The sequence below is a fragment of the Pecten maximus genome, chromosome 6 (assembly GCF_902652985.1).
Source record: "Pecten maximus chromosome 6, xPecMax1.1, whole genome shotgun sequence".
NCBI classification, from domain to species: Eukaryota; Metazoa; Mollusca; class Bivalvia; order Pectinida; family Pectinidae; genus Pecten; species Pecten maximus.
In genome coordinates this window covers 32,228,382-32,252,409 of record NC_047020.1, presented here as the reverse complement: position 1 = coordinate 32,252,409, position 24,028 = coordinate 32,228,382, and the positions used below count along the sequence as shown (strand labels likewise).

The 24,028-nt window shown below is 35.2% G+C and overlaps 2 protein-coding genes and 1 long non-coding RNA gene across 3 annotated transcripts; 1 reads left to right on the top strand and 2 right to left on the bottom strand.

Moving 5' to 3' along the window:
- Positions 1-2,049: 2,049 nt before the first annotated feature.
- Positions 2,050-9,976, bottom strand: LOC117329543 (dolichyl-phosphate beta-glucosyltransferase-like). The gene is made up of 9 exons (XM_033887537.1): positions 9,855-9,976; positions 8,729-8,903; positions 7,812-7,858; positions 7,486-7,554; positions 6,509-6,601; positions 5,741-5,914; positions 4,904-5,055; positions 4,406-4,491; positions 2,050-4,093 (listed from the first exon to the last, which is right to left on the bottom strand). Exons 1-9 carry the CDS (start codon positions 9,918-9,920, stop codon positions 3,978-3,980), a joined length of 978 nt encoding a protein of 325 aa, XP_033743428.1. The 5' UTR covers positions 9,921-9,976; the 3' UTR covers positions 2,050-3,977.
- Positions 9,977-10,006: 30 nt separating this feature from the next.
- On the top strand, positions 10,007-23,994 carry LOC117329542 (RNA-binding protein 41-like). Its single transcript, XM_033887535.1, has 6 exons — positions 10,007-10,125; positions 18,959-19,138; positions 20,157-20,355; positions 21,177-21,923; positions 22,728-22,875; positions 23,877-23,994. Exons 1-6 carry the CDS (start codon positions 10,094-10,096, stop codon positions 23,969-23,971), a joined length of 1,401 nt encoding a protein of 466 aa, XP_033743426.1. The 5' UTR covers positions 10,007-10,093; the 3' UTR covers positions 23,972-23,994.
- LOC117329544 lies at positions 15,010-17,844 on the bottom strand. Its single transcript, XR_004533230.1, has 4 exons — positions 17,749-17,844; positions 17,116-17,246; positions 16,474-16,526; positions 15,010-15,242 (listed from the first exon to the last, which is right to left on the bottom strand). It is a non-coding gene; the product is annotated as an uncharacterized LOC117329544 (long non-coding RNA).
- Positions 23,995-24,028: the final 34 nt, after the last annotated feature.

The window sequence follows — 24,028 nt, the reverse complement described above, 5'->3', positions numbered from 1 at the left end:
AAAAAGAATGATTTAATCATCCAGATACAGGTAAAGGATATGTCCGAAATATTGCAAAGGCCTTCATGATTTTCAGTCATTGATTTGAACTGATTAAATCACAAAAATGTGTGCGAATGTCTTCCGATATTAAAAAGAAATGACCACTGTTGTGCAATATCCAGAAAAAAACTTCACTTTCTTTAACCCCCATAATTTCCTTATACAAGTGATTGATAAAATGCGCACGGTACACATTAATGTATCAATGTTACACTGTATAAGTAACTTAATCTACGTTTAATTGTCTCGTGAATCCAGCTGCAGGCAACTAATTGAAACAAATTACTTGGACCAAATGTTAAGTCTAAAACATACTTTAGATTTTTTTCATCGGTAAAAAAGTAGTTTGCTTTAGGCTTTCACCGGTTTGGTGGTAAATCGTCTTAGATTTCTTAACCCAATTTCAGACAATCATGTTTGGAAAGTTGAAGTTGTCAAGACAATCATATTTGGACGGTTGAAGTTGTATTTTAAGGCAATCGTTTATGGTTGGTTTTCAAGCACTCGTAACCTTTGGCATTATCTCGTATTTTACATTGAGCCTATTGCTGTGGCTATGACGTCGTATTTAACCTTTGGCCTATTGCTGTGACTATGACTTCGCATTTAACATTTGGCCTATTGCTGTGACTATATGACGTCGTATTTAACCTTTGACCTTTTGCTGCGACTATATGACCTCGTATTTAACCTTTGGTATATTGCTGTGATAAAGACCTCCAAAAGCTGCGACTTGGACCTCGTTTTTAAGTTTTGGCCTATTGCTGTGACTATGACTTCGTATTTAACCTTTGAACTATTGCTGTGACTATTACCACGTATTTAACCTTTGACATATTGCTGTGACTATATATAAGACCTCTTGCTTAACATTTGGCCTATTTCTGTGTCTTTGACCTAATATTTAAACTTCAGCCTATTGCTGTGAATTTGACATCATATTCAACACTTTAGATTAACCCTGTAACAATGATCTTAGAGTCATAGAGTGCGAGATTCATGAAAACTGATTCTGGAATCATGACAAGAGGCCCATGGGCCTTAACGGTCACCGGAGTTTTGATATATTTTAGCACATTTGGCTCCCTGTGACCTGAAAGGAAGGTAAAGGTCATCCATTTGAGCAAACTTGGTAGCCCTTCATCCTAGCATTATACAGACATAATATTGGGTCTCTGGGCCTTTTGGTTATCAAGAAAAAGTCGTTCAAAGATTTAAGTATATTTGACCCCTGTGACCTTGAATGAAGGTCAAGGTCATCCATTTGAACGAACTTGGTAGCCCTTCATCCCAGCATGCTACAGGCCCAATATCAGGTCTCTGGGCCTTTTGGTTATCAAGAAGAAGTCGTTCAAATATTTTAGTATATTTGACCCCTGACCTTGAATGATGGTCAAGGTCATCCATTTGAACAAACTCGGTAGCTCTTCATCCCAGCATGCTACAGGCCCAATATCAGGTCTCTTGGCCTTTTGGTTATCAAGAAGTCGTTCAAAGATTTTAGCATATTTGACCCCTGTGACCTTGAATGAAGGTCAAGGTCATCCATTTGAACAAATTTGGTAGCTCTTCATCCCATCATGCTACAGACCCAATATCAGGTCTCTGGGCCTATTGGTAATTGAGAAGAAGTTGAAAATGTAAATTGTTTACGACGGACGAAGGACGACGCAAACCGCACGCCGGACGCCGGACGCCGGCGGACAAAAGGCGATCACAATAGGTCAACTGAGACTTTGTCTCAGGTGACCTAAAAAACTTGCAAACAGCTAAGGCCTAGTGAATTGATCTTGTATTGTTTTCCCCAGTCAATCATACTCCTATCTAGATTCACATTATATACATTTTGATATAATTACTCTACAGAGTGTCTGTTCCCCTGGAAACTACAGCCATTAACTACACTACAGTAAATCTATCTACACTCACTGAGAGTGAATGTTACAGACTTTACAAATAATGTTTTCCATGCAAATCATATAAAATAAATACAGTGCACAATTTGTTTTCTTAAAAAACTACTTTATTGGTATGATTTTAAAGTCTTTTAAATTAATATGAAGTAAACAAAGACCACATCTGTAAATAAGGTACAATAATCATTACTCCAGTCACTGCCATTTGGTTTTATGACAACTAAACATAGAAATGCATTAAATACACAGCACTGCCAAAACTAGTAAATTTCAGCAATGAAATTAATTCACATCAGCGGTGCAGAAGAAAATTAATATAAAAATTTCAAAGTAAACAAATATTATGAAAAGATAAATACTATTTGTATCTACAATGTATTTACTAGTAACAGAACAAAGATGCTGATATTTTATAATGGCTATTGTTGTCATTAGTCAGCGGATCACTAAAAAAATCATCACAATGAGAAAGTCAGAAGTGAAACACACAATGAAGATATTTATAGTTTTCTGTAAAGATTGTTTTTTGCTGGGTTTCATTTTTAGCTTCAAGAATAGAATAAGATATTGAAAAATAGATCATTGAGAATAAAATACAGAAAATGTAAATTTTTTATTTTATTTTTATTATTATTATACCATTTTGCTTCTATTTTATTTTTTATCAAAACCAGAATAACAGAGCTGCAAAAAACCTCAACCTTTACAGTGTACCCAATACACCAAAAGAAAGTATAAGATTTGTTTTTCCCATAATAAATACAATGTATCCCTATAAAATGTAAACTGTAGTATTTGTCAATAAGCCCCATATCAAATAAATAAGAAATATATTAGAGGCTTATAGAGTCTGTAATTTGCTCATTTAAATATTTCAGTAATCAAGGCAAATATTCTCACCTATCAAAATGCTATCAATATAAGATTTGATTTGCTAGTTCATTAAAAGATTCACGGCAAATTCAATTGGGAAATTGATCTCCTAAATGTATATTTATTGTCACATTGGACCAACTCTGTCCCAGGGTTTGCAAAAATATTGTTTTAACAAAGTGAGCTAAAACATGGTTGAGAGTGAGGAAATATATGGTAATTTTATCAGAATCAATAATGATTTAAGCAAATAGTCAAATTATCATTAAACCCCTATATATATACCATACATGTATCTTCATAATTAAATTGATAAATATTACCATTTATTGGGATACAAATAGCTTATCCAGTTAAAGTGTTATGTTATTAAACATATACAATTTGATTGTCAACATTGTAGCTATTCCACAACCAAACATTGGATCATTTTATAATTAAAGACATACATGAAAATAAAGAAAAGTGATTCAAGACATTAATACCTGCCATAGATAGACTAAAACATGGTAGCTATCTATATAGAAACCCAAAATAAAGTTATTTTAAAGAATACATAACCACTGGACTGTCTTGATATGGCAAATACAGTTGATTTGAATGACACAGCTTTGGAGGCAAACATTTAATACCTGGTAGGACTCTAATACAATATGGCATGGTTGCCTGCATAGCTGTATAAATGCTATCCCAAGACGTTCACATTTCTGGCACTTTCTGCTGTTTTTTTTTATAATTCTTGTTACATCTATCTTAAAAGTAGGTTTTTATACCGATAGATCATTAAATGAATTTTCAATGTATAGTCTAGTTTCAAAATTTCATTCTATCCTTGAAAATGGCAAAAAACTAAAATGTTGCAAAATTACAAACCTTACAGTACGTTGTATCTCAGATTCTTATGTGTGAGTATCCCAGAGGAACAGTCGTAGGTATATATGATACATTTGTAGAATCTGATTTTAATTTTCTTTATGCATACAGGACATTCATTATATAACAATCTCCCACCTCCCTCTCATGTCAGATATTGCTTTGCCTGTCTATCACTCTCTCATTCTGTCTATCACTCTCTCATTCTGTCTATCACTCTCTCATTCTGTCCATCTCTCTTTATTTCTCACACAAGCACACCACTATCACAGCCTATTCTTTTTTCACTTTGGTATTAATTTTCCACGCCCCTATGATGTACCGTAGACGTATCAACAACAGATCTTTGCCCATTTGTAGCCAACTCCAGAATGGAACCATCTTGGATCCTGTAGTTCAAAAGAAAATCATATTGTTTAGTAAGTTATAGGTTTAAATAAAATCAAACAAACTTTATATACCATCCATCCCCCTATTGTTTTTCCCTTTTAAAAATGTTTGTCCAAATTAAGGCCAAAATCCCAATTGTGCATGTTGTTTCATGTTTCACAATAGAATTACAAAATGTGGTATTTTGTATGTGAGGATATGGAATCCAGCAAGTTCAGTTACTCATACCCCACATCCATATAAGCCTATGTTCCCAGTCGATATTTACTTCTACGGTTACTGGTTCATCATACACAGACATGATCACTTACCTTCTATCTCCTGCCATGTAATAGCTACCTCGGCTATTCTCATGTTGAAGCACTGGGCCAGGTACAGCATTTCTACATCAAATGCCCTGTAAATATTTTACGATTTTAGTAAAAATGAAAATTCTCATACGACCTGTATTGTATTAAAACCTGTTTAGCCTTCTTTTATATTTATGTTGAATGTGAAAAATGCTCATGGATTTGTTAAACAGTGAATAAATATCAGTACAATGGATTTAATATTCAGGGCATCCAGTAGACCCTTGAGAGTATGTTTTTGACTCCCCAAATTGAGATATGACTCTTGGTTTTGAGGGACTTGTCTATTTGACATATGTTTTGACCCTTCAGATTTCTCAGAAATAGTGATTTGACTTCTGAAATTGCTAAAAGTCAAAGGTCAACTGGATGCCCTGGATATTGTAAAAAAAAAGAGTTATGCTTATTTAAGCTAGACAGTTTGAGCGAATTTCAAGTTTCCATCATTATTCTACTTACCATCTCTCAACATGTAAATTAGAAAACAAGACAATAGCTGCATCCCTGGTTAGGAGTTTAAAGCCACACTGTGTGTCTCGGATTCCACGCACACACAGGAACCAGACCAGAAAATGGAATGCCTTCATCAGGAAAGTCCGGAACATTGACCGCTGTAACATCAATCAAAACATATTGATTAATACTGAGATCATTTTTTTTAATCTGAAGATCAACACCTGATAAAACCTATAAAAATTTTGGTCTTCAGCTGCAATTAACACATCCGAAACATTATCATGCTTCTACATATACATTTGTTATTTTGTATGTTGCATCTTTAAAATACAGCTTTGCAACAGTACAAACTTATCTTAATTTCTCTGGCCTCATTATTAACACAAGATTCATCAAACATGGTACTCTTCGATCATGGAATGGTCAAAGGGGAGATAACTCTTAAATAAAGTTAAAAGGAGCTTGAGTATACTACAGAGGTTTCCACTCTCTGTTCTGCTATTTCTTGGATATTCTGACATAAATGTCCTGTTTAGTGTGAAATAAAAGGGATAAGAAGCAAATGGTTGTCTCAGTGTTTTTACTAGACATAAATAAAATTACCAATATGGTATCAGAAACTGGCTATTAAAAGCAAAAAGTGAAAAAAAAAAAACATCTACAATACTTGAATATGAGGTATTTATGCAAGAAATAAAACTTTGTGATCATCTTCTAATTCATTACACAGGAAGTGCAATATGTTGTTTTTTTAATTTGAGAAAAACATTTAAAAGTAGTAAAAGAAATGAATTCTTCATTTTTAAATTAAAACCAGTTTTAAAGATTCTATAAAGTTACCTCTGCAATGGCATCCTTTTCCAAGTGAGCTCGAGAGCCACAGACGACTGCTAGGTTGTTAGAGTTCTTATTTATCTTTAACATTTCTGTTTCTAGTTTTCTGTAATCTTTAAACTGACTGGCACCATCAGCATCAGCAAATAACAGCAGTTTTCCTCTTGCCACAAACATCCCCTGTGGATACATTGATGAACATGTTCAGTGCATTGCAGAATTAAACATCTTTTTCAAACTGGGATATTAGATTTTCACACATATTATAATTTTTTATGAAAAATTGAGCTCCTTTTTCTGGTGTTGAAATACTACTTAAATGATTTTTTCTTTTTTAAATTGTATAACAATGATGAGAGAGAGAAATGTGTCACCTTTGTTGGCAAAAGTGGACATGCATAGGGTCTAATATAATTAGAGTAAACACAAAGAGCATACAGTATTGTTTTTCTCTCTGAATAAACAAAACCAGTAAACAAGCAATAATCAACAACTAAATCACACGTTCTTTTTTTTCTAGACACCTAACTTAATAGAAACAAAATTCTAACAGACCTTTTTTTTAATGAACAGGCATTTTTAATTACAGTCAAACAAAATTTTCAACAAACAAGCAGTTTTATTACATGAACAAGCAGATTTCTAATTTAAACCGACACTTAATGATAATACATTTCACGATTCTCACAAAAGAAATTTTCCTCAACCATTATAACTTGTAAGCTTTACATTCTGACCCAAATATTAACATAACCAAGTTTGACATCCACATACAAGACGAACAGCTCCTCCTTTGCCTCGGTTCTTCTCCAAAGACAGCACTCGAACCTTATCTACGCCATATTTACTGGAGTATAAATGTCCTGTCTGAAATGGATTAAATATTTTTTATTACTGAATCAGTCAGACAAATTTAATATTCTATAAGTCTAACAGCTAAAATTAACAAGGAAGAATCAACTGTGTGATCATATTTTATATCAAAATAAATTATTTTCGCAATAAAATTTGTATTCAAACATTTACATTTATTGGTAGCTTCAAGTTGATGAAATCTATTCAAAGCTCAGTTTTGGTTCCAGAAAAATTATTCTATGAAGACTAACAACAAATTTGACCATTGTGACTTTCAATGAACTTATTGCCCTTCAACCAGCAGGACATAGATAAATTTCAATAAAATTAACAAAGCTTCAGTATTGTATCTGATATTAGATAATTCACCTAAGACTTAAACACATCTGATTCACATGTTTTCAAAGACAGTTTATAGCAAAATACTCCATCACTTTAATCCATTATAATAGCATATTTTTTTCTGATTAAAGTAGGATATACAAAGTGTATTCTTTTCAACAGTTATAATCTAAAAGACTATGCATGCAAGAAATATATAAATCATTTCATTACTATATTTATCATATAACAAGCCCATGGGCCCAACAAATAGTTTTAACTCAAAGTGAAAAGTGGACTTATTGCAGAACAATTGAATTGTATTTGTAAGCTTTTTTTACTTTAATATATACATGTATCCATTTTACTCATACAGAAGATTGATGAACAAGAAAAATAATAGTTTTTATAGAAAATGATCCTTTTCACAATATATTTTTCGGATATAATTCTTTATTTCATTTTTCCATTGTGGATAAGATATCAACATTGTGTAATACACATGGGTAGGTGGGTTTATTGTTGGGTATGGGCTTGTTGCCAGATAAATACGGTACCAATATGAAAATACATACCACCGTGGTCTTGTCTTTACTGCCATCATCCACTACCAGAATTTCATAGCTGAAGGATGGTGTCATTTTCTAGAGGAAAATATCATGGTTGTCAGTAGACAATATATACTGTAAAATATTGTTATTACAACTGAGCATAGGTTAAATTTATCAAGCACATGTCCATCCAGGAAAAATATATAATTTTCCGCATAATTTTGATTGTGTGAAAGTGACTGTGGACAGTTATTATTTCAATACTATTGCAGAGATCTTGGAAACAATTAAGTAATCAGTGTCCCACAATTGATTTTGTTCAATTATCAACTGTGACAAAGGTATCCTACCTGTCTTTCTTCTAAATAATCTATTGCTTCATTCATCATGGCAGGTACTACAAGAAAACAAGCTCCATCAATAAAACATTTTCAAACCATACTAATTTGCTATTATACGTTACTGTAGTAAGTCAAGATGTGTTTTTTTTAAAACAAATCATTGATAGGGACCTTTGGTCAGACTATATACCTTTGACCTTTATTCTAAATTGTATAACTTTCATTTTTTTATGTTAATATTTTTCCCCCAGAGCATCGGTATTTAAATCAAACCATTTTAATTAAGATAAAAGAAAAATTATGCTTTCGAATGCAAGTTTATATCTTCAAAAATCCTTTGTTCAGGTAAAATCTCTAATTAGCACAGACATTTCCAGAAAATCAAGGCTAAGTCCTTCAGCTGTCTCTTTTCAATATTTTGGAATGGATCCCGGATCTACCATGATACATCTATATAGCTATGTACATGTAATTAACAATTCGTAAAATTATACATGTACCTGATATACAGTTAATGACAGAAAATTCTTCAGTACTTGTTCAATTGACCCAGAAGAAATTTAGGATAGTATACAATTTATAAACAGCACTCTTTTATATGCTACGTATATACTGTCATTGATCTTTAACAAATCAGTCTTATATGCGACATCATCGGTCCTAGCCAATCACGAATGTTGACTTACAATCATGTGCCAAAATCATATATAACAAATAATGTCCAGTGCATCTAGTTGACTCTAATTTTTAGAAATATCAAATGTCAAATCGCTATTGCTCATGATCAGAAATCTGAAGGGTCAAAACAAATGTCAAATAGACACGATCCTGAAATCCCAAGAGTAAAATCTGATTTTGGGGAGTCAAAAACATATACTCTCAAGGGTCTACTGCATGTCCTAATGCCAGCATATATATGTACATACATCTTTCCTCTTCATTGTAGGCTGGGACCACAACTGTTAGGTCAACACTTGGTGGATCATGGATACTTGGAAACTTTATTTTCTCTTTCTTTTTTGGATCCAGAAAGTATTCTTCACTCTCAAATCTGCCAAGGTCTGGATATGCCTCACTTGATTTATAAATAACAACCATCACCTAAAAAGTAGAAAAAAATATAGGTAATATTGACTGATAAGATACATGTAGTGTGTATCCTCTAAATAATTTCATGATTTAATTCACTTATATACTTAAAATCACTAGTATTTCAGTCATGGACATCCAATCATTTCCTGTAAACATTGCACACATTTTTGATGTCTATATTATAGTATTTAGTAATCTGGGTGTAATGTTTAAGCATATAAACTTATTTTTAAGTTAACAATAGTGTCACTAGCAAAATTTTATATTAAAAGCTTTGTACCTGTATCTACAATCCGATCACGATGCAACCATGGAGTCTACTTTCTATGTCACCTTGATTAAACTATGCTGTACTATTCTGGTAGTATTCTTACTACACAGCATGATATCTGTGAAATCCTTACCTATATACATACTGCATCACAGGTAATACAAATGTACATATATATACTTTTTATCATGTCTTGTCTGCCAATGCAATATATGGTTTATATACCCGAGATAAGTGCCAGCGATGACAGCAAGGGAAATCATGGGGGCTGGAAGCAATGGGCTTCAAATTTTAGTTCATACCAAAATAAGAGATGTTATTGTGTCTGGACAGTAAAATGTATAACTAAAGTTAATTAGTGGGAATTTCCACTTCTCAGAGGCCGTTATGGCGATCATTCTTGTCTTGTGACTAAATATGTTTGTTTGGCAGAAGTTAAAGACCGGTATCGTTAACCTGTCAATTAAGCCTGGTGTCTATCTTTTTATTTATCATTTGGGATGAAAGGGCTGTAGTACATTTCATTGTGTGCCAAGGAAAATATTTTCAAAAACATCTGGAGTGGAAGCCGGTTGCATCAGTCGAGTCTACGGTTCGTATTTGAGTTATGCATTGTCCAGTCACTTAAATGTAGTCCGACATATAACATTTCTACCAGTAATAACTGATATGAATACTCAATCTCTTACCAGGATCAACGCAACAACCAAAATTAGCAGAAGAACGCAAGCTATAGCTGTTAGTGTGCACTCCATGGCTGTATGTCGCCGTCCCCGGAAGTTGTTGTTCTTTCCTAGGTCTCTGAGACGCTTAATAGTCAAACTGAAGCAGGATAAGCGTTTTGCGAGTGTAGTTCTGTAAATAAGAAAACCACAGGCGAAATCCGGAATTTGACCAAAATATAAGTTCAGAAGTTTCTAATGTCAACATGGATTCTTACAGAAGGACAGGTGTCCCGTGGTAAGTCGCAGATGTGTATCGTTAGGTAACTGAAGCAACTGATTATGATCAGACGCACAATAAACAAACTTTGCTTGTACCATCAAATAATTATTAAAATATTTTACGTTGATAATATGGTAGAATATCTGGTCCATACATGTATGAATGTAGATATACATGTAACATGAGAGGAGAACATGTAGCGGCCAGACAAGGGTTCGAACCCGGGACCTTTGAACACTAGCGGGATGCTCTACCAATTGAGCTACCTGGTCACCGATGATTGACCCGGAGTCCTGGCAGTCTCGCTACACACTTCTGTTGGTCCCTATATATAGACTAGAGGTATCAAGTGGTCCCTTTCAGTATTACATCTGATCATGGTTCCTATACAGAGGTACTGTCTGGTGGTCCCTGTTTGTTTGTTTCTTGGGGTTATTGCCCTGTAAACAGCCAGAGTCCATTTTGAGACAGGGTCTCCTTGTAGTATAGTTGATGACTACCTCTCTGAACAACATATGAGAGGCGTGTTCCATGCTATCCAGAGCAATTATAAAAAGGTAAAGTGTCTTGCCCAAGGACACAACCATTAAGATTGACCTGTTCCTCAGCTTCTCAAGAAATTAAACGGACACACCTCGGATGTCCACCTTAAATTATGTGGCCATCACTCTGATTGATTGAATTCTAGATCAGGTGATCCCTGTACTAGATAGATCGATACATGTTTGGTAGTCCTACAATGTGACTGGCGGTGTCTATATGTGTACATAAGAGGTTAGAATGAATATTTATACATAGCAAGCACTATGCTCTGACCTGTCTGCGAAATCGTTATCAAATTCAGCTACATTGTATATATGAGGTTGATCAATTGATGTGACTGGTGGACCAAAGATACATAGGTTTCTGACATTTTATCAGTCTTAAAAATCTGATATTGATCGACTATGGAACATTCAGATTAATGTCAAGTGGTCCCTATATAGAGGAACTCATGTGTGATGGTCCCTATATAGAGGTACACATGTGTGATGGTCACTATAAAGAGGTTCACATGTGATGGTCCCTATATAGAGGAACTCATGTGTGATGGTCCCTATATAGAGGAACTCATGTGTGATGGTCCCTATATAGAGGTACACGTGTGATGGTCCCAATAGAGGTATATTTAATGTGCTCATTATATATATGTAGATACATGTCTGGTGATTCCAATATAGAGATGCATGTCTGGTGGCCATTGGATACAATATCATTGGATACACATGTCTGATGGACCCTATAAAGAGGTACACATGTCTGCTGGTCACTATAGAGATACACATATCTAGTGGTCCCTATAAAGAGGTACACATATCTAGTGGTCCCTATAAAGAGGTACACATGTCTAGTGGTCCGTATATAGAGTTACCACATACATCGTATCTAGATATATACACAAGTCTGGTGGTCCCTAGAGGTTCACATGTTTGGTGGTCCTGATATAGAGGTTCACATGTCTGGTGGTCCTGATATAGAGGTTCACATGTCTGGTGGTCCTGATATAGAGGTACACATGTGGTGCACCTGTATAAATCTTTGTAGATAGACACATCTGATGGTCTCTATATAAAATTATACAAGTCTGTCGGTCCCTATATAGAGGTACATGTCTGGTGGTCCCGATATTGTGGTCACATTTCTGGTGGTCCCTATATAGTGGTACACGTCTGATGATCCTTATTTATATTTTTATACTGTAACCCTGGTAAATACTAGCCGCAATATACCATTCGGCTAGAGATATCTTCTTTTTAGCTTGATCTATTGAGCGTAAGACTAGTAAGCCGGAGGTCCCGGATTTGATCCCTAGCAGAGGCAGTGATTAAAATTTAATTAATCATGCGCTCTGTTACAATACAGTGGTCTGGTGGTTCTTTTGAAAAGGTGCAAATGCCTCATGGTCCATACATGTACATGTATGTCTGGTGATCCCTATATCATGGTACATGTCTAGTGGTCCCTATATAGAGGTATGTCTGGTGGTCTCTACTTACATAATGTACATTTCTGGTGGCCCCTTTACAAAGGTACATGTTTGTTGGCTCCTTTATAGAGGTTTATGTTTGGTGGTTCCTATTTATATAGAAGTATGTCAAGTATGTTTGGTGGTCCCTTTATAGAGGAACATATACCTGGTGGTTTCATATAGAGGTGCATGTATGTGTCTGGTGATCCCTTTACCGATCTAATTAAAATCAGATGTACATTTGCACTACGCTACTCTCCGTATGAACAGTAGCATAGTGCAAATGTGCAACTGATTTTAATTAGATTGTCCCTCTACATGTATGTTAGATGGTCCCTACATAGAGGTGCATATATCTGATGGTCCTGATAGAGGTACTTATTATATATTTGGTGGTCCCTCAATAATGGTAAATGTACATGTGTGGTGGTCCCTGTATGGAGGTACATGTCTGGTGGTTCCTATATATAAGTAGGTTTGGTGGTCCCTTTAGAGAGGAACATGTATCTAGTGCTCCCTATATAATGGTACATGTACATGTCTGGCGGTCCCCATAGAGGAGCATGTCTGGTGGTCCACATAGAGGAGCATATCTGGTGGTCCCCATAGAGGTACATGCACATGTCTGATGGTCCCCAAATAAAGGTACATGTCTGGTGGTCCATATAGAGGTACAAATGTCTGGTGGTCAAATAGAGGTGCATGATGTCTGGTGGTCCCTATACAGAGGTACAAATGTCTGGTGGCCAGATAGAGGTGCATGATGTCTGGTGGTCCCTATACAGAGGTACAAATGTCTGGTGGTCAGATAGATGCGCATGCCTGGTGGTCCCTATACAGATGTACAAATGTCTGATGGCCCAATAGAGGTGCATGTCTGGTGGTCCCTATACAGAGGTACAAATGTCTGGTGGCCAGATAGAGGCGCACGTCTGGTGGTCCCTATACAGAGGTTCAAATGTCTGGTGGCCAGATAGAGGCGCATGTCTGGTGGTCCCTATACAGAGGTACTCAGGTTCAAATGACTGGTGACCCGATAGAGGCACATGTCTGGTGGTTCCTATACAGAGATACATATGACTAGTGGCCCTTATATAGAGATACATATGACTGGTGGTCCCTATATAGATGATCCATGTACCTGGTATATATTTGATGGGCAGTCCTTATGCAGGCTAGTATGCATTGATTGCAGGATTAAGCTATTTTTTATGCTTGAACCAGATGTACACAGCTTTGTGAAAACACTGGTGTATTGTGGTTCATCTACAGAAGTAAATATTTTTTTCAATTTCTATAGAAGTAAGACACCTGACAGAGTTTGTAAAAATAAATTACCTTGACACATATTCAAGGTCACAAGGGTCAAACTTCTTAAATCATTCAAACAACTTCTTCTGATTACTGTATGTTGCTGGTAGGTTCCATTGAACACAACTGGCAAAGTTTGGGAAAGTAATTACCTTGACCCACATCCAAGGTCACAAGGGTAATCTTTTAAAATACTTGAAACAATTTTTGTTTAACAAAAAAATCAGAAGAAAAGTACAGTGGAACTTCGTTAACTCGAACTCGGATAACTCGAATACCCCGCTTAACTCGAAGTACCTCGTCGGTCCCGGCCGAATTCTCTCTTTATCTTAGTAAAGAAAACTCGGAAAACTCGAACTCGGAAAACTCGAAGAACTCGGATAATACGAAGTGAAAATTTGGTCCCAACAATAAAAATCCTATTTGAAATGATCGAATAACTCGAAGTATAATTTCGTCGATCGGTGGTAAACACCGACATTTTTTAAGAGCTAAATTCCGTTTGTAATACTGAACATATTGGCACTACTAACCTACATGCTATTATAAGTGTTTCATAAATTCATAAAAGAAATTGTCGGTTGAATTTTATAACAACATGTCTTGGTGATAAAAGGTACTGCTTTACTAACATCAGGTAATTTCCTAAGGCGGTCGCTGATATTAGTACACACGATCGTCAACAACTCATCTACCTGTTCGCTCAAGCAGAACTAATCTCTGACACACCGGTAGATCTACCCGGCTGATGTTTTTACAGGTGTAGAAATGAAACAGTCACCAGCGCCTATTAAATCTTTAAACTGCTGAAACTATAGCGTAATTACTGCCAAGCTGTTCAGAGTACAACTGTAACGGTCAGTGCTGTCTATTAAATCGGATAAAACGCCAGCTCAGTTACAGTAACATTTTATACGCACATGCGCAGCCTAACTTCCGGTGCTAATACACATGGAAATGGCGTGGTTATCAATAGGCCGATCAAATAGTATTTTTTTATGTCCAATTAAAGGTAATGGTTCTGTTACGTTTTGCATGCAATCTGTGTTAAACTCAAACAGTAACCGGGTATTTGATTTGACATGAATAACTTGTTATTTTGTTGAATTCCGTTTTATCGTTTACCTTTTGCAAACATGACTTGGACATCAGATCGTTCTTGAAGTGACTAAGTGAAAGAAACTTTATCGTGACTGTATATCGGCAAAACTACACCAAATTACAAGTAACATAACGAAACATTACATATATATTTACATGTATTGACCAGTCTTCACACTAAACTGATGAGCGAAACAGAGCGAAGTTATAATGATTATATAATGTTGACAAATATTGACCAAAAATGATAACTCGCTTAATTCGAACACTCGGATAACTCGAAGTTTTTTCGTGGTCCCGTCGACTTCGAGTTAACGAAGTTCCATTGTAGTTATAATAGGTGAGCAATGCAGGCCTATCAGACCTCTTGTTTATGTTTACAGAATGTGGTTTTCCTGCAATAAGTTTCAATAATTGTCTACAGGTAAGGTTAAATCATTAAATGCAATTTTTTAAATCAAAGAAAATAAAGCAAAATAATCTTTTCCACCATTTATTTACAAATAGCTGACTACTGTAAATTTGAAATCTAATTTAACATCCAAATTCTGTATTAACTGGTTTATTTTTATGTCTTCTCAATGGTGAAATGTTTAGTGGTCCTGGTAAAGTCAAAAATCTTCTTCGGATCATCACGCACCTAACACCAGCAAATACACACACTAAGTAACGTAATCCATCAGTCAATGTTAGCTCACTTTGTCAGCAACCTCTGCAAAGAAAATAACATTCAATATTAAAAGTACATGTATACAGTACATGAAACAGACTACATGTATAGTTATTACATACCTGATGCTAAGTAACAAACACTCCAAACATGAAAGAATATCATAGATTTTAAAATGATTTGAAACAAAATTCATTTTTAAATATTGTTCTTTTCGGGATTAAAATTTACCTATGATGGTAATTGAAGATGTATTCAAATGCATTAATATTAAATTACCCATATTGAAAGACGCATCTCAGAGGAAATACATGTACCAGACCTATAAAAATTGTTCTACAAATGTATATCAACAATTTTTCGTTTAATATTAGTTTTTTTTATGTTTCACAATATTGAAAAACAGCCCCCTGCATTCATAGACTATAGTCACACTTCTAAAACAGAATGCATCAGCAAGGAGAAGCACAAAAACAAGACATCATACCCTAAACATGATTCCAGAACATAACACAGACTTAAGAAAATATTTGTTTACATCTGAATTGAACATCTCAAGACAACTGTCTTTGTTTTTCCTTAGGTTGGCCTGCCATAAAAAAAAATAATATAAAAAGGACATGGAATAGCACGAAAAAAATCTCCTTGTCTGATGGACTAGTTTATAATTAACTATAGTTGACAAGGAAAGAAAGTCCAGCAGCAAAATCTGCTTGTAATGTTGGGATGAAGGGGACAAGTGCTTTTACCAGTCCCTGTACATGTGTACCTGATATGTATACTCATGCATACATTTTGAGCATGAATAGTTTCATATAAGTATTTCTGCGTACAAAGTATCATGCAAAAAGATTTGGTAAGACAATAGGATTTTTTAATTTTTGTTTACTGTAACTGGACTTGTATTACTAGTATGAAATTACATATGATTACTATTAGCATCTTGATTTTAAAATGCTTTCCTTAAAGTAATGAAAAGTAATTTGGGGTAATCACAAAAATTGCTTGGCAGCTGTATTTAGCAGTTGACATGCAGGAATAGCGACATGCAGCAATTCAGTACTTGTTTAAATCTGCACAGGAAATCATTTTGAAGTCAATGTCAAAACTGTCAGTATTTCTAGAAATAAGTTTGTCTCAAAGGCAGACAAATCACATGATTTCGATAAACTTTTTTCCTTCTAATTTCATTCTTTAAACATGCATTGAACAAATATATAGCAGGATCACTGCAATGCACGTAAACTGGTCGGGATCACAACTGTTGACCCACCATGTTCTGTGGCTGGCGACATCAAGAGTTATAAAAACTATTGCCATTGCCATCTGAAATAATTAAATAAAGCTTTGAATCTTTGATGATCCAGTGTACAAGTTTGATGAGAAACATTTGCTTTCTAACAAAAAATTGTATTTCTAGAGAGAAAAAAATGTAAAAAAAAAAATTAAAAAAAAATAATAATGAAATGGGAAGGCAACAGTATTGTACTGGTGATGACTCTTAATATATATTTTTTCATGTTTTTGATTGTCCTATTTAGAAATAGGTGTTCCTCCTCAATGACAATTAAATGCCAATTTTACGAGAAAAAAAAAAGTTGTGTTTAATTTTTATTAACAATTTTCTTGCTTCCAGCAGAAAAACCCTCTTCCCATCACTGCAAAGTTGGTTTAAATATCATTCAGCATATTTTTTTCAATGTTTCAACAAAGTGTCAGTTTAATCCGATATCATGTTCTTAGTTTTTTTTCTTTTTCGGTTACTGAAATAGGCAATTATGTTGGCCCAGCATTTCCCTAAATCATTGGTTTAAATGATTGTAATTATCTAGAATTTAAAATTATTATTAGAAATTAATTATATAAGCTTTTACATGTACAGTGTAGAAATCCCTAGAGATATAGTGATACATACTGATAGGCTTTCCTCCTTCCCATTTTGTCACTTTCAGGATTGATTCTCCTCTCTTTGCCATTTGCTGCTGAACCTCTGGCTTCAGAGCACTCCTTACAGCCTTGGCACATATTCCAGAATACTGGATGTAGCTTTAAAGAGAAACCATTCTTAATATTATTGTTCTGAACTCTATTAGGATCATATCATGTGGCAAGTTTGAAAAGATATTCTCTAGTCAGTTATTGATTTATCGTGATATTTGATATATATCATATTCTTGTCTATTAGTGTTAGGCCAAATAAAAATTTCTTACTTTCTACACTAATATTGAATTTTGGGGCCGAATTTTGGCAACATTTTCTGTTCAATTCCGGCAGCATGCTCATTCGCACTCGAAAGATCATTGAATTAACACGTCAACGTTTTTTCTCCTTTAAGGTTCTATACAGCATTATAAAGCTTCACACTGACAACATATAAAATATAATGACAAAAAGGGAAAAACACGTTTTCCAACCGGCATTTGTTTGACCTTGGAGATCCTACAAACGGGCCGCTACAAACTAGAGAAACGACACATTCTATAAAGACATTACTTATATAATTTTTCATATTACTCATAAAATAATATAGTGTTATCTGTATTGTACCTTAACCCAGCCGCTCTCCACGCAGCCGACATTATAGAAGTTATTTCAGTGCCGGTTTCGTCAAATCGACAGCTATGGCTTCCAAGGAAAGGTCAAGGCTAAACCTAGTGCCTTCTAAAACGTGCAGGCGGATAAATCCGGATTGCGACCCGGATAAAAATGTCTTATATATATATATATTGACTTATTGATTTCAATAACCTGTCTAGTATTGTTCTTCATATAAAATATTATTTTAATTTTTGATTAATTTTGATACTGTTTTAGCAGACATAAAGTCAACAAAACGATTATATCTTATGACATATTTTTAATCAATCAGAGTTACTTCCCTTTGACCAAATCGTAGATTTGGGCTCGAGGGTCATCAGCAGCAGAATTACACCATACTTAAAATTTAAAAGAGACAGAGACCTATATACTTTAGTGTATAGGTCTCTGAAAGAGAGAAAGAAAATGTCACAATTTTATGTTTAACTCACCCTCCTTTCTCTTGTGACGTAAGTGTAGGATTATAAGTTTTTGACATCACGAATTTGAAGAATGATGTACAGGGAATCAAATTTATGTCGCACATTTTATCGAACAACTCCCATGTTATCAATGCCAACAACCGATACAATTCGTAAATTTTAATATTAACACGTTTCATAATATCAATAGAATCTTTGATTGACTGTGGATTCAAATTATTTTCATTATGATTTGACAATTAAATGGATTCACTTCCATTATGATGTCACTAGATGAATGGCGTCAAAATATCAACCTTTTGAGATTTTATATGAATATGAGAACATGTTGATTTCACGAATTTCACGAAACAACCGTTGGTTATGCGATAAACATAATCTGAGAACGGGTTTCATTTTATGAGAATTATTAAACTTTTCTCGATGTTTCCAACTTTCACCTGTTCCTGCTATGGTTCTTATGACATCAAAACGTACGTTGAAAAATAGAAAACAAAACGCTTACTGTGTATAGTTTAATCCTTTCAGCTTTTACCTTGAAGAATGCCTGATCAATACACGTTGGAGACAATGCTCACTCTATTACGAGATACATACACATGCACTAACAAACACTAATCCAACATGCACTGGTTTATACAGACCGTGTCTCAGGCTTGGATATGTATATGCCATTAAATTAATTTCATGAAGAAAAACTAATTGTATTCATAATTATTCATAATTATGCCTTTCAGTGGTAACCCTAAACGTTTCCAGAGCAACGAGGTTACCCGTATGGGAGAAGGAGGCGGGCGTGGGCCGTGCTCCGGACCCCGGAGGGATCTCGCCGGCCCTGTAGAGGACATAGAGACGGAGGGGGAGAAAAGACTCCAGGAACTTCTACAGAAACAACTCCGCACCAGTATCACCAGACAGTAAGTATAGTATTGTTGTTTTGAATAATACTTATATTTTGGTCAAATGAAAATTAATGTGATTGTGTCAGAAACTATTTATTATCACATTTTGATTAAATTAATTAAGGTACGGTTGGGTCCTTAATGTACGCTTGTAATTACATGTAACTCAATGTGAAGCAGTGTTTTCTGATCATTTATTAGTTCCCTACCGGTAAAACCGTATGGACTATAGGTTTCCTCCCCATCTGTCCGTTGATCTGTCTCTCTGTCTGTCAGCCCACCCACTCAGTTTTCCGCTCTCTTCTCAGTCATGCCTCAAGGTATGCTGGTGAGAGTTGGTACGTCACTTCAGTATGAGTAGCTTCATATCGAGTTCGAGTTTCAGGGTTTTTGGGTCAAGATCAAGGTCTTTGTTACTATTTTTAGAGGGGCCGATAGGGAACATGTATTGTTTTATCGATACCCGGCATGCTTGTTGAAGTAGCCATTTTATTGGCTATCATCCTGTATCGGTAAATACAATATGCGCGTTAAGTCACAGGTAAAACGGCTTTCTGTTTATGCAGGACATACAATTTCTTGTCGTGGTATATCAGATCTTCTTTTGAAAATATATAATAGGTTTTATCCTATAATCATAGGATGACTGGTCACTGTGCCGCGTCCATGGTATGACATTTCAGTGTGATGACACTATAAAACCGAGACTTCATCATCCTTAGACAACGTCTTTGTGTGACCTTAACTATATATATTAGAAAGGCATATTAACACAAAAAGATTAAATTTGTGATTTTAATTGTACTTACCAATTTTGTTTACAAATACAAATTTTAAGAAATTTAGTTTCAACTATGCTGTATTCTTGCAGCAACTTAGCTTGTTTCTTCTTTCATGTAAGCACACTCGTGGATTTGAAAATATAACGTCATATGTTTCTCCTTACGTCCATATCCACTGGTCATTTCCCGACCTTACTACTGTTTTTGTGACTTTTATTGTAACGACCTTTAAATTTCCTCTCTCAACACAGACAGATCGCGCAGGGCCGAAATTTTGTTGGTGGCACTCCTTTCAAAGCTTCCACCGACGACCTTTCTGGAGTGACGTCATTGTCCAAATTCCAAACACTTGGGGAGACAGACGCGTACATACGGGAGCTAAAGCAGTGTGGTTTGACGGAGGAGGAGGTAACTCTTAAGTTACAAACGGACAACCTGATAGGTAAACAGGTAAGTGCTTTCAGGGAGGAATATAGTCCTTGGTCCACTTACACACACAAGTTAATGGAAGAATGAGGGTCTTTCAGACTTTGACTTCATATTGAAAACAAATACTCCACTTTCGTGATAAACTTATTTTACGTCGATATTACATTACAATTATTAAGGTAGAAAACTTTGCTTCTTAATAAGATATAAAGGAAACGAAAAATAGAGATACTACTATGTGATTTCTTAAGAAAGAATTTCATAGAGAATAACAAAAACTAACTCAGAGGCCGGTCAATGATTACAACATTGTAGATTCTCCTGAACTATGTAGGCACATAGCATGCAGAATCAAGAGATACTGGAACTTGCTGTAGGAAATCAGTCATTACTGAAGCTGGGCAAATTTAGTACAATTTTAGCCATAATCCAGGTTATTTATAAAAACAATTACACACGTACCAAGAAACAATGCTTAAAAGGGAGGTTGAATCACATATCGGGATGATGTGAGAGTTAAATATATTATGAAGTACTCCCTGGGATAATTTGCTACAATTGAGAATAAACACAGGCGTGTTGGTCTTAATAGTATATATAGCAAAGATATATGAGCCCCTAATCATACTATATGGACTTTGATATGATACGAGCTAACGTTTTTCTTCTATAAATACTAACCAGAAGCAGACGCCTGTGGAATAAACAATAAGTACACTAACATACTCTATGGGGTTAAGTGTAGATATTTCAAATTCTTAACTTTCAGTCGACTTGTCGACCTTTAGATATGCAAGTGTTTAACAAAAATATATCGAGAAAACTCGTCTTTGATTTAACAGAATGACAGGAAGAGAAGATATGGTGCCGACACATCATTCTATAGAGATAAGCTTGAGGCCATCGAGGGTAAAATTAGACGAAGGAACGATAATTTGTCCAAACCGGATACGTTCTCGGATCAGAAGGTGCTCACTCGCCATGAGATGGACCTGGAAAGAGCACTTGTGAAGGATGACACATCTTCACGTAATCTCTCAACGGCTCTTACCACACAGGCTAGACACAAGGTCCATCTTCACCCAGACGACCCTATGAACCACCTTCCAGAGATCTTAGCTTCCGTCACGAGAGATAGATATAAGGAGCATGGACGACAAAAGGGACATAATTCGGATTTGCAAGAAGACTTGGATGTGTGTAGTTTTCCAAAGGAAAGAGAATTTTATGAACATGAAGAGTGTGTCTCTGTGTCGAATCATGGGCATAATTGTGAAAATACACTAAAACAGCTCGATAGGTATGTCGCAGGAAAGGACATCACAGTGGATGCAGTCAATAATTTGTCAGCAGAAGCACAAAAGAGTTCCATGTTATGTGACAATACAAGTGCAATAAGACACCCCCCAGAAACAATGGCGACCTCAACACCCATCAGTGACAGTAATGAAGATAACTCAGTCAACAACGAACGCCATGGTCACATAGAATGGGTAGAAGAGGAGTACATCGTGAAGAACCGACTTACACCAGATGAGATCAAACAGATTCCTAGGTTTGAGAACTATTCTCCTGGTACCAAGAGCAAGGTAAGTGTGGCGACTGAGTTTCAACCTACTTTAGCTCAGTAATAAAATCAAAATATTTCACAGGAGTTACAGAAATACAAATCTGTCTACTGCCTGTCATGGTTTTATTTAAAGACAGAGTTCCTAATACTGGTAGCTGTCTCTACATTGTAATATAAACGTCCATGGCGATCAAAAAACAGTAAAAGAACTTAATCAATATCGTATATTAGGACATTTTTGTGTCGACAATTTTGGCGTTTTTTCGCTAAAACGGTAATTTTATTTTTTTTTCAAATCGGTGTGTCAAAATTTGGCTTCTCTATAAACCATGTGGCTTGACCGATGTCCGTGTTGCAATATAACGATTCCTGTTTTCTCAGATAAAATGCTGTATTTCCTTCTGGGCGGTTAAGATTTATCATTGTCATTCTTGTAGACAACATTCAATTTTCAGTACACAAACCTGCTATGTACTGTGAAAATAAAATCATACGAGAAAATTGCGGTTTAATCATAATCTCTTTTTAACTTTTGAAAACCGCTAAGAAAAGGAAATACCGAAATAATCTACATTTACGGTATATACATACTCGTCTTTCTGATAATTTATGTTACTCGATATCCGACATTCTTTTATAATTTAACATGATCCCCAGACTTTGTTGTTCGTTATTGCGATGAAGGTTCACATACATATAGGACATCATTCATTGTAAACGATTACTGCTTTCAACAATAACAATTGAAATTGCAGTTGGACGATATAATTTTATTCCGTATGGAAGACACGAAGTGATATGACAGTTTGATATATATTCGTAGGTGCTGTTTATTAAAAACCTGTCGAATAAGGTGACCGAGGAGGACTTAGTTGCCCTCTTTATAAGGTTCCAGAGCAGTGACGAAGATAAGCTGCTCTTCCGATTGTTGACAGGGCGGATGAAGGGACAGGCATTCGTCACGTTTCCCAGTAAGTACAATGAGAGGAATCATTGGATAATCATTTTCAGTAATTGTGGTATTGGTTAAAACATTAAAAATGTTTTTCTAGAAACACCATACATACGGATTCTATAGTGCTACATTATGGTTGTTAGGTATTGAGATTGATTTTGCGACCATAAACTGTAATTTTTGTGGGTACTATTGTTAAGATTTTGTCGTACGATGGTTTAGTTTAAACATCTTTTATTGCAAGACGGTTGACAAAATGATTGGGCACAAGTCATTGCAACTTAATTTATAGCCCTTTCCGCAATAACATACAAAATTTACAAGAGCGTGCAATTTTCATATTAAGTATAGATTTACCTGAACACACAGTGAGTGTCGCGGTATGATGAATCCACAAATTCAAAACTTCAGTTAACTTATCTAAAAATATTACACACTCCAAATCATGAAACCTCAAATACAAATATGGACAAACTTGCTATCAGAGATGTCTTTTTGTCCCCTGGTAAGACGCTTCCAAACTCTGACTCTATCTGGAAATATATTGTGCATCGTGTATTATTGAACATTGCGGCTTGTTAAGTACAGGTGTGTAAGTTGTATCGATACCTTTATGTGCAATGGTAGATTTTGACTTGTTAATTACAGGTTTGTAAGTTATATCAATACGTTTATATGAAATGGAAGATTTCGACTTGTTAATTACGGGTGTGTAAGTTATATCGATACGTTTATGTTCAGTGGTAGATTTTGACTTGGTAATTACAGGTGTGTAAGTTATATCGTACGTTTATGTTCAGTAGTAGATTTTGACTTGGTAATTACGGGTGTGTAAGTTATATCGATACGTTTATGTTCAGTGGTAGATTTTGACTTGTTAATTACAGGTGTGTAAGTTATATCGATACGTTTATGTTCAGTGGTAGATTTTGACTTGGTAATTACGGGTGTGTAAGTTATATCAATACCGTTATGTGCAGTGGTAGATTTAACAATCAGTTTCGTTTGTCATTGTAGGTGTGGAGAAAGCCATGTCTGCCATGCAGCTCGTCCATGGTCTGAACTACAAAGGCAAACCTATTATCATCCAGTTCGGACGAGGCCCATCCTAAATAAATATTTTATATCTAATGTCTTGATTTGTTGTTGTATTTGATTTGATTATGTAT

Coding starts and splice junctions, on each gene's coding strand:
- LOC117329543 (XM_033887537.1), bottom strand. CDS start 9,920: ATGGAGTGCACACTAACAGCTATAGCTTGCGTTCTTCTGCTAATTTTG. Junction 7,555..7,811: donor ATTATTTAGAAGAAAGACAG/GTAGGATACCTT, acceptor ATTTTCCTCTAG/AAAATGACACCATCCTTCAG. Junction 5,056..5,740: donor AAAAGGATGCCATTGCAGAG/GTAACTTTATAG, acceptor TTGATGTTACAG/CGGTCAATGTTCCGGACTTT.
- LOC117329542 (XM_033887535.1), top strand. CDS start 10,094: ATGGATTCTTACAGAAGGACAGGTGTCCCGTG. Junction 10,126..18,958: donor AGAAGGACAGGTGTCCCGTG/GTAAGTCGCAGA, acceptor TATGCCTTTCAG/TGGTAACCCTAAACGTTTCC. Junction 20,356..21,176: donor ACAACCTGATAGGTAAACAG/GTAAGTGCTTTC, acceptor TTGATTTAACAG/AATGACAGGAAGAGAAGATA.